The 14296-nt window shown below is 43.7% G+C and overlaps 1 protein-coding gene across 4 annotated transcripts in view; it reads right to left on the reverse strand.

Annotated features, from left to right (window-relative positions):
• Nucleotides 1–14296, reverse strand: part of aff1 (AF4/FMR2 family, member 1) — a gene marked incomplete at its 3' end in the record, with an annotated part of 40126 nt that overhangs the window by 1470 nt on the left and 24360 nt on the right. For 2 of the 4 annotated variants that reach the window (XM_081391333.1, XM_081391335.1), the window contains 10 exons: nt 11637–12212; nt 6396–6490; nt 5439–5589; nt 5305–5372; nt 5143–5206; nt 4924–5060; nt 1889–1960; nt 1152–1245; nt 1034–1068; nt 746–903 (listed from right to left, as the gene is read on the reverse strand). In XM_081391333.1, the coding sequence (XP_081247459.1) occupies nt 746–903; nt 1034–1068; nt 1152–1245; nt 1889–1960; nt 4924–5060; nt 5143–5206; nt 5305–5372; nt 5439–5589; nt 6396–6490; nt 11637–12212 (1450 nt within the window). Of the gene's footprint in view, nt 1–745; nt 904–1033; nt 1069–1151; nt 1246–1888; nt 1961–4923; nt 5061–5142; nt 5207–5304; nt 5373–5438; nt 5590–6395; nt 6491–11636; nt 12213–14296 lie in introns of those variants that run through there. The other 2 variants (XM_081391334.1, XM_081391336.1) reach the window with 2 other exon arrangements.

The raw sequence follows: 14296 nt of genomic DNA on the forward strand, positions 1-14296 counted from the left end.
CACACACACACCAGAACCAGACACACACACACACACACACACACACACACACAACTAGAACCAGAACCACACACACACACACCAGAACCACACCAGAACCAGAACCACACACACCACAACCAGAACCACACACACACACACCAGAACCAGAACCAGAACCCCCCCCCCCCCCCACACACACACACACACACACCACAACCAGAACCACACACACACACCACAACCACACACACACACACACACACACACACCAGAACCACACCTAACCCTAACCTGCAAATATAAACGTATTACTGTCGCTGGCGCGGAGCGGACACTTAAGAAGGGAAGGGAATATTTGCTTCAAGTGACAGGCTTGGTGAGTGAAATTATATTTGTATTATCTTTCTGTATATGTATTATTTTCTATAGATTTTCTGTCTAAAAGTGACCTAAAAGCCATTAACTCCAGCTCAACATCGGTGTCGCCAAACTGCTCCGTCTCCAGATGTTCGTGCGCATGGGTCAGGGTTTGTGTGCAGGAGCGCAAATCATCCCGTCAAGTTTGTTTTTATAAATCACAACTCATGCGTCAGAAGTGGCGTACACAACAGTTATAAATGAGGATCTCACTCACTCACTCACCAATTAAATATTTTAATCTCTACTATCCCTGAACCTTTCATTTGTGACAGAAGTTTCCTGTATGGACTAACCCACTCCTAAAGACATATTTAGCTCAGCTTCCCGTGACCTTTGACCTTACCGCTGCCTGAGTGCATGAGGTCGTCGGCTTGCTCCCAGGTCTCGTGAGCGCTGAGGAAGAGTGTGGTGATGCTAATGTAAGACGCCGCCGCCTGCTGGATGTGCTGAGGAACAACGAGCGATCCTGATCCTGAGCTCACGGGAGACGCGACCGAACTCCTGCAGGGCCAAACACACACACACACACACACACACACACACACACACACATACACACACAACACACAGAGAGACCTCAAGAGCAGGAAACGCATCACTGCGCATCAATGGGAGTGATGAGGATGCTCACTTGGACACCGAGGGAGACGCAGACCACGATGAGCTCTGAAAATAAACACACACAGATCATGGGGCTGACAGTCTGAAGGAGTGTGAGAAGAAACTCAGAGAAGACTGAAGACACACACTCTGAAATGATCGGCGAGCGTCCGTGAGTATCGGAGCGCTGAATCCCGTCTGTAGCGGAACATGGCCATCTGGAGCAGAGACTGGCAGCGCAGACTGCAGAACACACACACCTTCACTGATACACACACTCACACAGAAGAGACTGGCAGCGCAGACTGCAGAACACACACACCTTCACTGATACACACACTCACACAGAAGAGACTGGCAGCGCAGACTGCAGAACACACACACCTTCACTGATACACACACTCACACAGAAGAGACTGGCAGCGCAGACTGCAGAACACACACACCTTCACTGATACACACACTCACACAGAAGAGACTGGCAGCGCAGACTGCAGAACACACACACCTTCACTGATACACACACTCACACAGAAGAGACTGGCAGCGCAGACTGCAGAACACACACACCTTCACTGATACACACACTCACACAGAAGAGACTGGCAGCGCAGACTGCAGAACACACACACCTTCACTGATACACACACACACACACACACACACACACACACACACACACACACACACACACACACACACACACACTCACTCACTCACTCACACACACACACACACACACACACACACACACCTTCACTGATACACACACACACACACACACACAGCAGAGACTGGCAGTGCAGACTGCAGAACACACACACACACACACACACACACACACACACACACACGTGTCTCAGTCTCTGCTGTGTGCTGCTCTCACCACAGGATGAAGAAGTCTCTCTCTCGGGCCGTGGCGGAGGGATCCGTGTAGTTCTTCAGTTTGAGTATAAACCTGAACAGACAGAACTGACATCATCATCATCATCATCAACTTTGGACCAACATTCAAAACTTTAAAATATTAACCTAATACTGTAAACATGATGAGCAAAAGTTGTAAGTGTCATATGAATATAATACTGTAATGTGAACATATTACTGTCATGTGAACATATTACTGTCATATGAACATAATACTGTCATTAGAACATATTACTGTCATGTGAACATATTACTGTCATGTGAACATAATACTGTCATATGAACATAATACTGTCATTAGAACATATTACTGTCATGTGAACATATTACTGTCATGTGAACATATTACTGTCATATGAACATAATACTGTCATTAGAACATATTACTGTCATGTGAACATAATACTGTCATGTGAACATATTACTGTCATGTGAACATAATACTGTCATGTGAACATATTACTGTCATGTGAACATAATACTGTCATGTCATGTGAACATAATACTGTCATGTGAACATAATACTGTCATATGAACATAATACTGTCATGTGAACATAATAATACTGTCATATGAACATAATACTGTCATGTGAACATAATAATACTGTCATGTGAACATATTACTGTCCTGTGAACATATTACTGTCATGTGAACATAATACTGTCATGTGAACATATTACTGTCATGTGAACATATTACTGTCATGTGAACATAATACTGTCATGTGAACATATTACTGTCATATGAACATATTACTGTCATATGAACATAATAATACTGTCATGTGAACATATTACTGTCATATGAACATAATACTGTCATATGAACATACTGTCATATGAACATATTACTGTCATATGAACATTACTGTCAAATGAACATATTACTGTCATGTGAACATAATAATACTGTCATATGAACATAATAATACTGTCATGTGAACATAATACTGTCATGTGAACATAATACTGTCATATGAACATATTACTGTCATGTGAACATATTACTGTCATGTGAACATATTACTGTCATGTGAACATATTACTGTCATATGAACATAATACTGTCATGTGAACATATTACTGTCATATGAACATAATACTGTCATATGAACATACTGTCATATGAACATATTACTGTCATATGAACATTACTGTCAAATGAACATATTACTGTCATATGAACATTACTGTCAAATGAACATTACTGTCATGTGAACATAATAATACTGTCATATGAACATAATAATGTCATATGAAAATAATACTGTCATGTGAACATAATACTGTCATGTGAACATAATAATACTGTCATGTGAACATAATACTGTCATATGAACATAATAATACTGTCATGTGAACATATTACTGTCATGTGAACATAATACTGTCATATGAACATAATACTGTCATATGAACATAATACTGTCATGTGAACATAATACTGTCATATGAACATAATACTGTCATGTGAACATAATAACTGTCATATGAACATATTACTGTCATATGAACATAATACTGTCATGTGAACATAATACTGTCATATGAACATATTACTGTCATATGAACATAATACTGTCATGAACATATTACTGTCATGTGAACATAATAATACTGTCATATGAACATAATACTGTCATGTGAACATAATACTGTCATATGAACATATTACTGTCATGTGAACATAATAATACTGTCATATGAGCATAATACTGTCATGTGAACATAATACTGTCATATGAACATAATACTGTCATGTGAACATAATACTGTCATGTGAACATATTACTGTCATTTGAACATAATAATACTGTCATATGAACATAATATTTTCATGTGAACATAATACTGTCATGTGAACATAATAATACTGTCATATGAACATAATACTGTCATGTGAACATAATACTGTCATATGAACATATTACTGTCATATGAACTGTCATATGAACATAAAACTGTCATGTTAACATAATACTGTCATGTGAACATATTACTGTCATATGAACATAATACTGTCATATGAACATAATACGAACATAATACTGTCATATGAACATATTACTGTCATAATACTGTCATGTGAACATATTACTGTCATAATACTGTCAAATGAACATATTACTGTCATATGAACACATTACTGTTATATTACTGTCATATGAATATATTACTGTTATATTACTGTCATATGACCAAATTACTGTTATATTACTGTCATATGAACATATTACTGTTATATTACTGTCATTTGAACATTACTGTCAAATGAACATATTACTGTCATGTGAACATAATAATACTGTCATATGAACATAATAATGTCATATGAAAATAATAATACTGTCATGTGAACATAATACTGTCATGTGAACATAATAATACTGTCATGTGAACATAATACTGTCATATGAAAATAATAATACTGTCATGTGAACATAATAATACTGTCATGTGAACATAATACTGTCATATGAACATAATACTGTCATGTGAACATATTACTGTCATGTGAACATAATACTGTCATATGAACATAATACTGTCATGTGAACATAATAATACTGTCATATGAGCATAATACTGTCATGTGAACATAATAATACTGTCATATGAGCATAATACTGTCATATGAACATAATACGAACATAATACTGTCATATGAACATAATACTGTCATATGAACATATTACTGTCATAATACTGTCATGTGAACATATTACTGTCATAATACTGTAAAATGAACATATTACTGTCATATGAACACATTACTGTTATATTACTGTCATATGAATATATTACTGTTATATTACTGTCATATGAACACATTACTGTTATATTACTGTCATATGAACATATTACTGTTATATTACTGTCATATGAACATTACTTTGACACATTCACCTTCAAAAACTGTAACAATGAAACAAGCATTTTCTGAAAAGCACAATACAAATAAGCTTGAAGTGAACTGAAGTGAACTCCACACCTGATCAGATCGAGCGTCTCGGAGAACATGGTGTAGGCGGATTTGGGCGTCTCCGGCTCCATCTCCATGGCGATGGCACTCTCCACAAACGCCAGCGCAGCCTCCAGATAACAGAGCGCTTTAGCCATCTTATCCAGCTGAGAAACATGGAGAAACATCGTCACCATACAGGGGTCAGGGGTCGGGGGTCGGGGGGGGGGTCAAAGGCTTTATAAACACCGTAGCATCTGCTTTGTGCTTCAGTTTTTTGGCTTCCTTCATATGATCTTCCACAGAACGCTGCCTGTGAATCAGAGATCAGAGGTCAGCACTATGCTTTAAGGATCAGTGAAGCACTGAGAGGTGTGTGACGAGAGTGATGTGTGTGTGTGTGAGACGTACCTGTGGGCTTCAGCGGTCGGGGGACGCGGTTCCTCTGGGAAGGCGCTGCGGCTCTGGCAGGGTTTCTGCTTAATAAACACACTTCTTTACAAGTCACGCCACAATGACCTGAATATGAAAATGATCTACAGTACCTTCCCATGAGCCTCTGCTTTCTTGAGCTGGCTGTCAGATCGGGGCTTGTGTCCCGCGTCTCGCCGCAGCTCCTGAGGAACACTGGAGCCGTGTTTCGTGCTCTTCTTCCTCTTCTTCTTCATCATCGTGGTCTCGCTGCTCCTGGAAGCTCTGATGGAAACATGGAGACGTTTGAGTGTGAGATCAGATGATCAGAGTCAACAGGGACTTCAGGTACTTTCCATCCTCTCCACCAATAAGCTGGTGTGTGGTGGGCATTCTGGCACAATATGGCTGCTGTCGCATCATCAGGTGATGCTGCACACTGGTGTTGGTTGAGGAGATTCCCCCCTTCCATGTAAAGCGCTTTGAGTGCAGAGAAAAGCGCTATATAAATGTAATGAATTAATTATTATTTATTATTATCCAGCTTCAGAAGAAAACTGTCGCATGTATGAATGTCTGAAAGTCACTGCATTAGATCACAATAAATGACGCTTGATATTCTGTAAAGAAAGATGCACAAACACACAGTACAATCCTGACATTTGTACCCTAAAACTACAGTCTAGTGTTGAACATGAAGACTGTCAGTATTGTGGATCAAGTTGATAAACCTGTAGTTCCCTCATCATCTTCATAATCATCATCATCATCATCATCATCACTATTGCTATTATTGTTATTATGTACAGGACACTTGACAGATCAGGTCTGATTTGTCAAATATACTGAAGACTGGAAAACTTTGTAGTAAATAAAAGAAACATGAGGAAGGCCTTTTCACACAAAATCATTTATAAACTTATACATTTCTATTTTCATGGAAAGAAACTTTTGAGTGATCTTGTGTTGAATTCCTTTTGGAGATTATTATTATTATTATTATTATTATCTATGTGTAGCATCACAAAACATTTTTAAATAAGCAGAAGATCTGATTGGCTGACGGGTTTCTGATTCTGACGGACACTCACTCTGATTCGTGGAGGCTCTGCTGAGAGGAGAAAAACTTTTTTCCATCTACAACCAGTTTCTGTTTCTTCTTTGGAAACTTTTCATCGCTCTCTGCCTGCAAACACACACATAGTCACACACACACACACAGTCACACACACACACACACAGTGTCACACAGTGTAAATTTTCCAAGCAACACAGCAGTAATGACTTTATGAACTTCTTTACTTACAAGATTGATCATATCAGGGAGAAAATTATAAATATGCAACCGTCTACTACAGTATCGCATCAGTCAGTGTTTTGTAGTCTCCCTAAGGAAAAATTCGCTATAGGTTAGGAAGAATTTACTAAACTCGTTAAATCATCTAAATCGACAACATGTATGTTAGTCCCTATACCAACTAAGCTACTGAAAGAGATGCTTCCAGAGGTCATAGATCCTCTTCTTAATATCATTAATTCATCTTTGTCATTAGGATACGTACCAAAAACCTTTAAGCTGGCTATGATTAAACCACTTGTTAAAAAAACGTAACTTGATCATACAGAATTAGTCAATTACAGGCCGATCTCGAATCTACCTTTTCTGTCAAAGATACTAGAAAAAGCAGTATCCTCACAACTATGTTCCTTTCTAGAAAGAAATGATATCTGTGAGGATTTTCAGTCAGGATTTAGACCGTACCATAGTACCGAGACGGCTCTCGTTAGAGTCACAAATGATTTGCTCTTGTCATCCGATCGCAGTTGTATCTCTCTATTAGTGTTACTCGATCTTAGCGCTGCATTTGATACTATCGACCACAACATTCTATTAAAGAGACTTGAAAATTATGTTGGCATTAGTGGAATTGCACTAGCATGGTTTAAATCATACTTATCTGACCGTTATCAGTTTGTAGCAGTAAATGAAGAGATGTCTCATCGATCACAAGTTCAGTATGGCGTACCACAAGGCTCAGTACTAGGACCGCTGCTGTTCACTCTGTACATGCTACCCTCACACACACACACACACACACACACACACACACACACACACACACACACACACACACACTCTGTACATGCTACGCTTGGGAGATATCATTAGGAAGCATGGCATTAGTTTTCACAGTTATGCTGATGATACTCAGCTCTATATTTCTTCACGCCCTGACGAAACTTACAGATTCACTAAATTAACGGAATGCATTGCTGATATAAAAATTTGGATCACTAGTAATTTCCTACTATTAAATTCTGAAAAAACAGAGATTCTAATTATTAGACCAAAAACTTCCTCAGGTAATAACCAAGAATACTGTCTAACACTTGATGGCTGCTCTGTCAAGTCCTCGTCGTCGGTTAGGAACCTGGGTGTGCTCTTTGATACCAATCTTTCATTTGAAAGTCACGTGTCTAGCATCGGTGAAACCACATTTTTCCATCTTAAAAAATATATCTAAATTACGTCATATGTTCTCTGACAAATGCAGAACAATTAGTTCATGGAAGCAAGTGGAGCAACGCACAGAGCCAGTGCCAAGCACTGACCCTGGTGAGACGGAGGAGGAGCAGGAACCGGAGTCACCCCACAGTGTCCAGAACCTCCATGCTCGACATGCTACACCTAGTAAACCATCAGAACACCGTCGGGTTTTATGGCCTGCTGCAAACAAGGAGGCAGAGTGGCGGCAGTTTGACGAGAATGTTGAGGCTACTCTAGATGCATCATGCAGAGGAGAAGTTGACCAGCGGCTGCAGTTGATGAGCACACTAATCATCAGCATCGGTGCAGAGAGATTTGGCATCAAATTACCGAAGGCTCAGAACATCGCTAGGCCAAACCGGCGTGAGACCAAGATCTCACAGCTCAGGAAAGAGCTGAAGGCCCTAAACCGTCAGTATAAGAGGGCGAGCGAGGAGGAAAAGCCAGCCCTGACAGAGCTCCGGGACATCCTGAGGCAGAAACTCATCTCTCTACGGCGGGCTGAGTGTCACAGGAGGAGAGGCAGAGAGAGGGCTCACAAGCGAATGGTCTTCGTTGCAAATCCCTTTAGCTTTACTAAGCAGCTGCTAGGGAAGAAGCGGAGTGGGACCCTGCGATGCCCAAAGGAGGAGATCAATCAGCACCTCAGTGACACATACAGCGACAGCAGGAGAGAGGAAAATCTGCCCACCTGCAGAGAGCTACCCACACCACCAGAACCCTCTTTCCAGTTTAACATCAAGGAGCCCACCTTGGCAGAGGTCAGGAACATCGTACGAGCTGCATGTACCAGCGCAGCCCCGGGCCCAAGTGGGGTGCCATACAAAGTCTATAAATATTGCCTGAGACTCTTGGAGAGGCTGTGGAGACTCATCAGGGTAGTATGACGGAGGGGGAAGGTGGCCCAGCAATGGCGTCACGCAGAGGGTGTTTGGATACCAAAGGAGGAGAACGCGAGTGACATCACGCAGTTCCGCACCATCTCCCTGGTCAGTGTGGAAGGCAAAATCTTTTTCAAGATTCTTGCCAACAGGTTATCTGAGTATCTCCTGAGGAATTCCTACATTGACACCTCGGTGCAGAAGGGCAGAGTCCCAGGCATGCCGGGCTGTTTGGAACACACAGCCTAGCAGAAACACCAACATGCCCTCTGTGCCCGGCTCATGGTTCCCTGGAGCACGTCCTGAGTTGCTGCCCTAAAGCATTAGGAGAGGGGAGGTACACGTGGCACCATAACCAGGTGCTGAAGGCAGTAGCGGACACCATCTGCACCGCAATCCGGGAGTCTAAACATCAAGTCCCAGTGAGGCACAACATCTCCTTTTTTAGGGCAGGGGAGAAACCTCAGGGAGAACGTAAGGCCTCAACTGGACTGCTAGCCATGGCCCGTGACTGGCAGTTGCATGCGGACCTTGGGAGGCAGTTAAAGTTCCCAGAGCACATAGCAAGGACGTCACTGAGGCCAGATCTGGTCTTAACATTTGACTCAACAAAGCAAGTTGTGCTAGTGGAGCTTACTGTCCCCTGGGAGGACAGGATGGAAGAGGCTTACGAAAGGAAGAAGGCCAAATATCTTGAGCTGGTTGAGGCATGCAGAGGGAGTGGATGGAGGGCCCGCTGTGGGCCAATAGAAGTGGGCTGCAGGGGCTTTCTAAGTCAATCTGTGCATAGGGCATTCGGGCTCCTTGGCATCAGAGGGTTGCGTGAAAGAGCCACTAAAAACATCAGTGAGGCCACCGAAAAAGCCTCAAAGTGGTTGTGGATCAAAAGGGGAGAAGTATGGAGTAGCGCGCTGCTTGGACACAAAGCGGGGCCTGATCGCCCAGGTGAGGGTGTCTGAAGATCAAAGACCCGAAACACCCTATGACCCTGGGTCCTTCACTGAAGATGTGTCCAAGCTGCACCTTTAAGGTGTTTCAAAATCCATGCGTTCATGACATCAAGGCTAGATTATTGTAATGCTCTACTGGGTGGTTGCCCTGCACGCTTAAAGGAATACTCCACCGTAGTTTCATATTAAACTATGTTATTCCCTTAACTAAGACGAGTTGATACATACCTCTCTCGTCTCAGTGCGTGCACTAAATCGCTCTGTCTTGCGCGAAACATTTTCAGCACTTAGCTTAGCCCAGTTCATTCAATAGGTGCCAAGCAGAGAAGCAACAAAACACCTTGACGTTTTCCCTATTTAAATACAGTTACTCGAGTAGTGTAACTCGACCTAGGACGGTGACACAAAACAAAACGTTGCGCTTTTCTAAGCGTGTAAAATGGATAAATATATTGTATGGCGGAATACCATAGCAAGTGGAAGCACTTCGACTTGGGCGCAGTAATATCTTCACTAGAGGGAGCGGGGGCCGGTGAGAGGATTTTTCACGAGTGAAGATATTACTGCGCCGAAGTCGAAGTGCTTCCAAGCACTTGCTATGGTATTCCGCCATACAATATAGTTATCCATTTTACACGCTTAGAAAAGCGCAACGTTTTGTTTTGTGTCACCGTCCTAGGTCGAGTTACACTACTCGAGTAACTGTATTTAAATAGGGAAAACGTCAAGGTGTTTTGTTGCTTCTCTGAGACGAGAGAGGTATGTATCAACTCGTCTTAGTTAAGGGAATAACATAGTTTAATATGAAAATACGGTGGAGTATTCCTTTAATAAACAAACTACAGATGGTCCAAAAACGCAGCAGCTCAAGTTCTTACCAGAACCAGGAAGTATGACCATATTAGCCCAGTTCTGTCAACACTGCATTGCCTCCCTATTAATCATCGTATGCATTTTTAAATATTGCTGATTACTTACAAAGCACTAAATGGTTTAGCTCCGTAGTACTTGAGCGAGCTCTTAACGCATTATAGTTATAAATCCTTCCCATAAATCCTGATGTACTTGTTACATCATAAGAAGAATGGCGTCTACGCTAATATTAGTCTCTCTGTTTATCCAGAGTTTTACCGCAGTCCGCCGGATCCAGATCTGATGACGACAACGCAGTCCTGAAGTGTCAACTAGTCTCTCCCCTGTGAAGGCCTCCTTCCCTTCCCTTTACCTCTGTACAGATAAAACGTTGTCGTGCGATAAATAATTCTGTATTATACATTTTAATTCTAACGTGCATACCTATGGACTGAACACGTGATGCGCATGTGCGTGACGTCGGTGTTTGCACAGAGGTTTGCGCAGAGATAACTGCTAGTCATTTGAACCTTGGAACCTATTTCTGGGAGTGCGTTCTCGAGCCACCAGGCACTGTTTTGTGCGGATGGGCGGCCAGAGCGCGTTGGGGGTTTTCTGTTAAAACGGTGTCGTGTTAGCGGCCCCCAAGTTAATAACTAATGAACGTCGCAACAGAAGTGAATCAATCAATCAAAACTAACTTTAGCTAGACAATAACTTTATCCTAGATCTGCTGTAAAGTCAAAACAATCTTTGCTACTGCAATCTCCTATTATCACTGTAAAGCTGCTTTGAAACAATTCATATTGTTAAAAGCGCTACATAAATTAAGCTGACTTGACTTGACACACACACTCACACACACACACACAGTCACAAACACACACACACAGTAAGTCACAGTCACACACACACACATTAAAATCATGGGAACATCTGATTCTGAAAGATATATTGAAATGGTTGTTGTTCATGTCTACTGCTCTGCAACAGATGTTAGTTAATTAGGGTTATTAGCACAGATTATTTTAGACTCGACTGAGGTCAACCATTCTCTGACCGATGATCATTCAGGGTGAAAAGGTTGAAGGTTGGTCTCACAGTTCTCTTGCATGCGGTCGTCAGGCCGGTCCGGTGTCGGGCTGCTTTAGGCTCCCGAGGGATTCTGGGCTCCTGAGGGATTCTGGGCTCACGAGGGATTCTGGAGAACGTCAGGCCGGTCCGGTGTTGGGCTGCTTTAGGCTCCCGAGGGATTCTGGAGAGCAGGTTCAGCTGGATCTTCACCAGCAGCGGCGGTTTCCCGCATGTTTGTTTGCTGATGTTGTTATCTGTTGTTGTTGTTTTCTTCTGCTCTGTGTCACGTGATGTTTTCTCTCTCTTGTGTTTTGATCTGCGCGTGGAGGCATTTTCAACACGCTGGGAAATTTCCATGCATGTGCTTCCTAACGGCAGATTCCCACGCGTACACATGTTTCCCACAGTCTGTCTGCCATCGGCCACTCTCCCGGTGTCGGATGGGTTACTATAGCAACCCTGCTGACCTGCAGCCTCAGTCCTTCCAGCGGGATCATGGGAGCTGGGCTTGATGACATCACATGGGCTCCCAGGGGACTCCTGGTGCTGGTCTTCCTTCCTTTCTAACCATCTTCCCAAATGCCAGTCACTGACTTTCTGTGTCTAAACACACACACACATTAGGATGTTGAGAATGTGAGCATGTTGTTTAATGAATCTCATCATGAGAACATGACAATATGTAATGTGATGCGTGAAATACACTATGTTGCCAAAAGTTTTGGGATGTCTGCCTTTACATGAACATGAACTTTAATAACATCCCATTCTTAATCCGTAGGGTTTAATATGGAGTTGGCCCACCCTTTGCAACTATAACTCTTCTGGGAAGGCTTTCCACAAGGTTTAGAAGTGTGTTTATGGGAATTTTTGACCATTCTTCTAGAAGCGCATTTGTGAGGTCAGGCACTGATGTTGGACAAGAAGGCCTGGCTCTCAGTCTCCGCTCTAATTCATCCCAAAGCTGTTCTATCGGGTTGAGGTCAGGACTCTGTGCAGGCCAGTCCAGTTCCTCCACACCAAACTCCTCATCCATGTCTTTATGGTCCTGCTTTGTGCACTGGTGCGCAGTCATGCTGGAACAGGAACATCCCCAAACTGTCCCCACAAAGTTGGGAGCATGAAATTGTCCAAAATGTCTTGGTATGCTGAAACATTAAGAGTTTCTTTCACTGGAACTAAGGGGCCAAGTCATGAAAAACAACCCCACACCATAATCCCCCCTCCACCAAACTTTACACTTGGCACAATGCAGTCAGGCAAGTACCGTCCTCCTGGCAACCGCCAAACCCAGACTCGTCCATTGGACTGGCAGACAGAGAAACGCTATTCGTCCCTCCAGAGAACATGGTTTCCACCAATTCCCCCCCACGCTTTACACCACTGCACCCCACGCTTTACACCACTGCACCCCACGCTTTACACCACTGCACCCCACGCTTTACACCACTGCACCCCACGCTTTACACCACTGCACCCCACGCTTTACACCACTGCACCCCACGCTTTACACCACTGCACCCCACGCTTTACACCACTGCACCCCACGCTTTACACCACTGCACCCCACGCTTTACACCACTGCACCCCACGCTTTACACCACTGCACCCCACGCTTTACACCACTGCACCTCACGCTTTACACCACTGCATCCCACGCTTTACTCCACTGCACCCCACGCTTTACACCACTGCACCCCACGCTTTACACCACTGCACCCCACGCTTTACACCACTGCATCCCACACTTTACTACACTGCCACCCACGCTTTACACCACTGCATCCCACGCTTTACACCACTGCACCCCACGCTTTACTCCACTGCATCCCACGCTTTACTACACTGCCACCCACGCTTTACACCACTGCACCCCACGCTTTACTCCACTGCATCCCACGCTTTACTACACTGCCACCCACGCTTTACACCACTGCACCCCACGCTTTACCCCACTGCACCCCACGCTTTACACCACTGCACCCCACGCTTTACTCCACTGCATCCCACGCTTTACTACACTGCCACCCACGCTTTACACCACTGCATCCCACGCTTTACTCCACTGCATCCCACGCTTTACACCACTGCATCCCACGCTTTACACCACTGCATCCCACGCTTTACACCACTGCACCCCACGCTTTACCCCACTGCATCCCACGCTTTACCCCACTGCATCCCACGCTTTACCCCACTGCATCCCATGCTTTACACCACTGCATCCCACGCTTTACCCCACTGCATCCCACGCTTTACCCCACTGCATCCCACGCTTTACTCCACTGCATCCCACGCTTTACACCACTGCATCCCACGCTTTACACCACTGCATCCCACGCTTTACACCACTGCATCCCACACTTTACACCACTGCATCCCACGCTTTACACCACTGCATCCCACGCTTTACCCCACTGCATCCCACGCTTTACACCACTGCATCCCACGCTTTACACCACTGCATCCCACGCTTTACCCCACTGCATCCCACGCTTTACACCACTGCATCCCACGCTTTACTCCACTGCATCCCACGCTTTACTCCACTGCATCCCACACTTTACTACACTGCATCCCACGCTTTACACCACTGCATCCCACGCTTTACACCACTGCATCCCACGCTTTACTCCACTGCATCCCACGCTTTACACCACTGCATCCCACGCTTTACTCCACTGCAT

The sequence above is a fragment of the Scardinius erythrophthalmus genome (genome assembly GCF_964197995.2).
Source record: "Scardinius erythrophthalmus genome assembly, chromosome: 17".
Classification (NCBI taxonomy): domain Eukaryota; kingdom Metazoa; phylum Chordata; class Actinopteri; order Cypriniformes; family Leuciscidae; genus Scardinius; species Scardinius erythrophthalmus.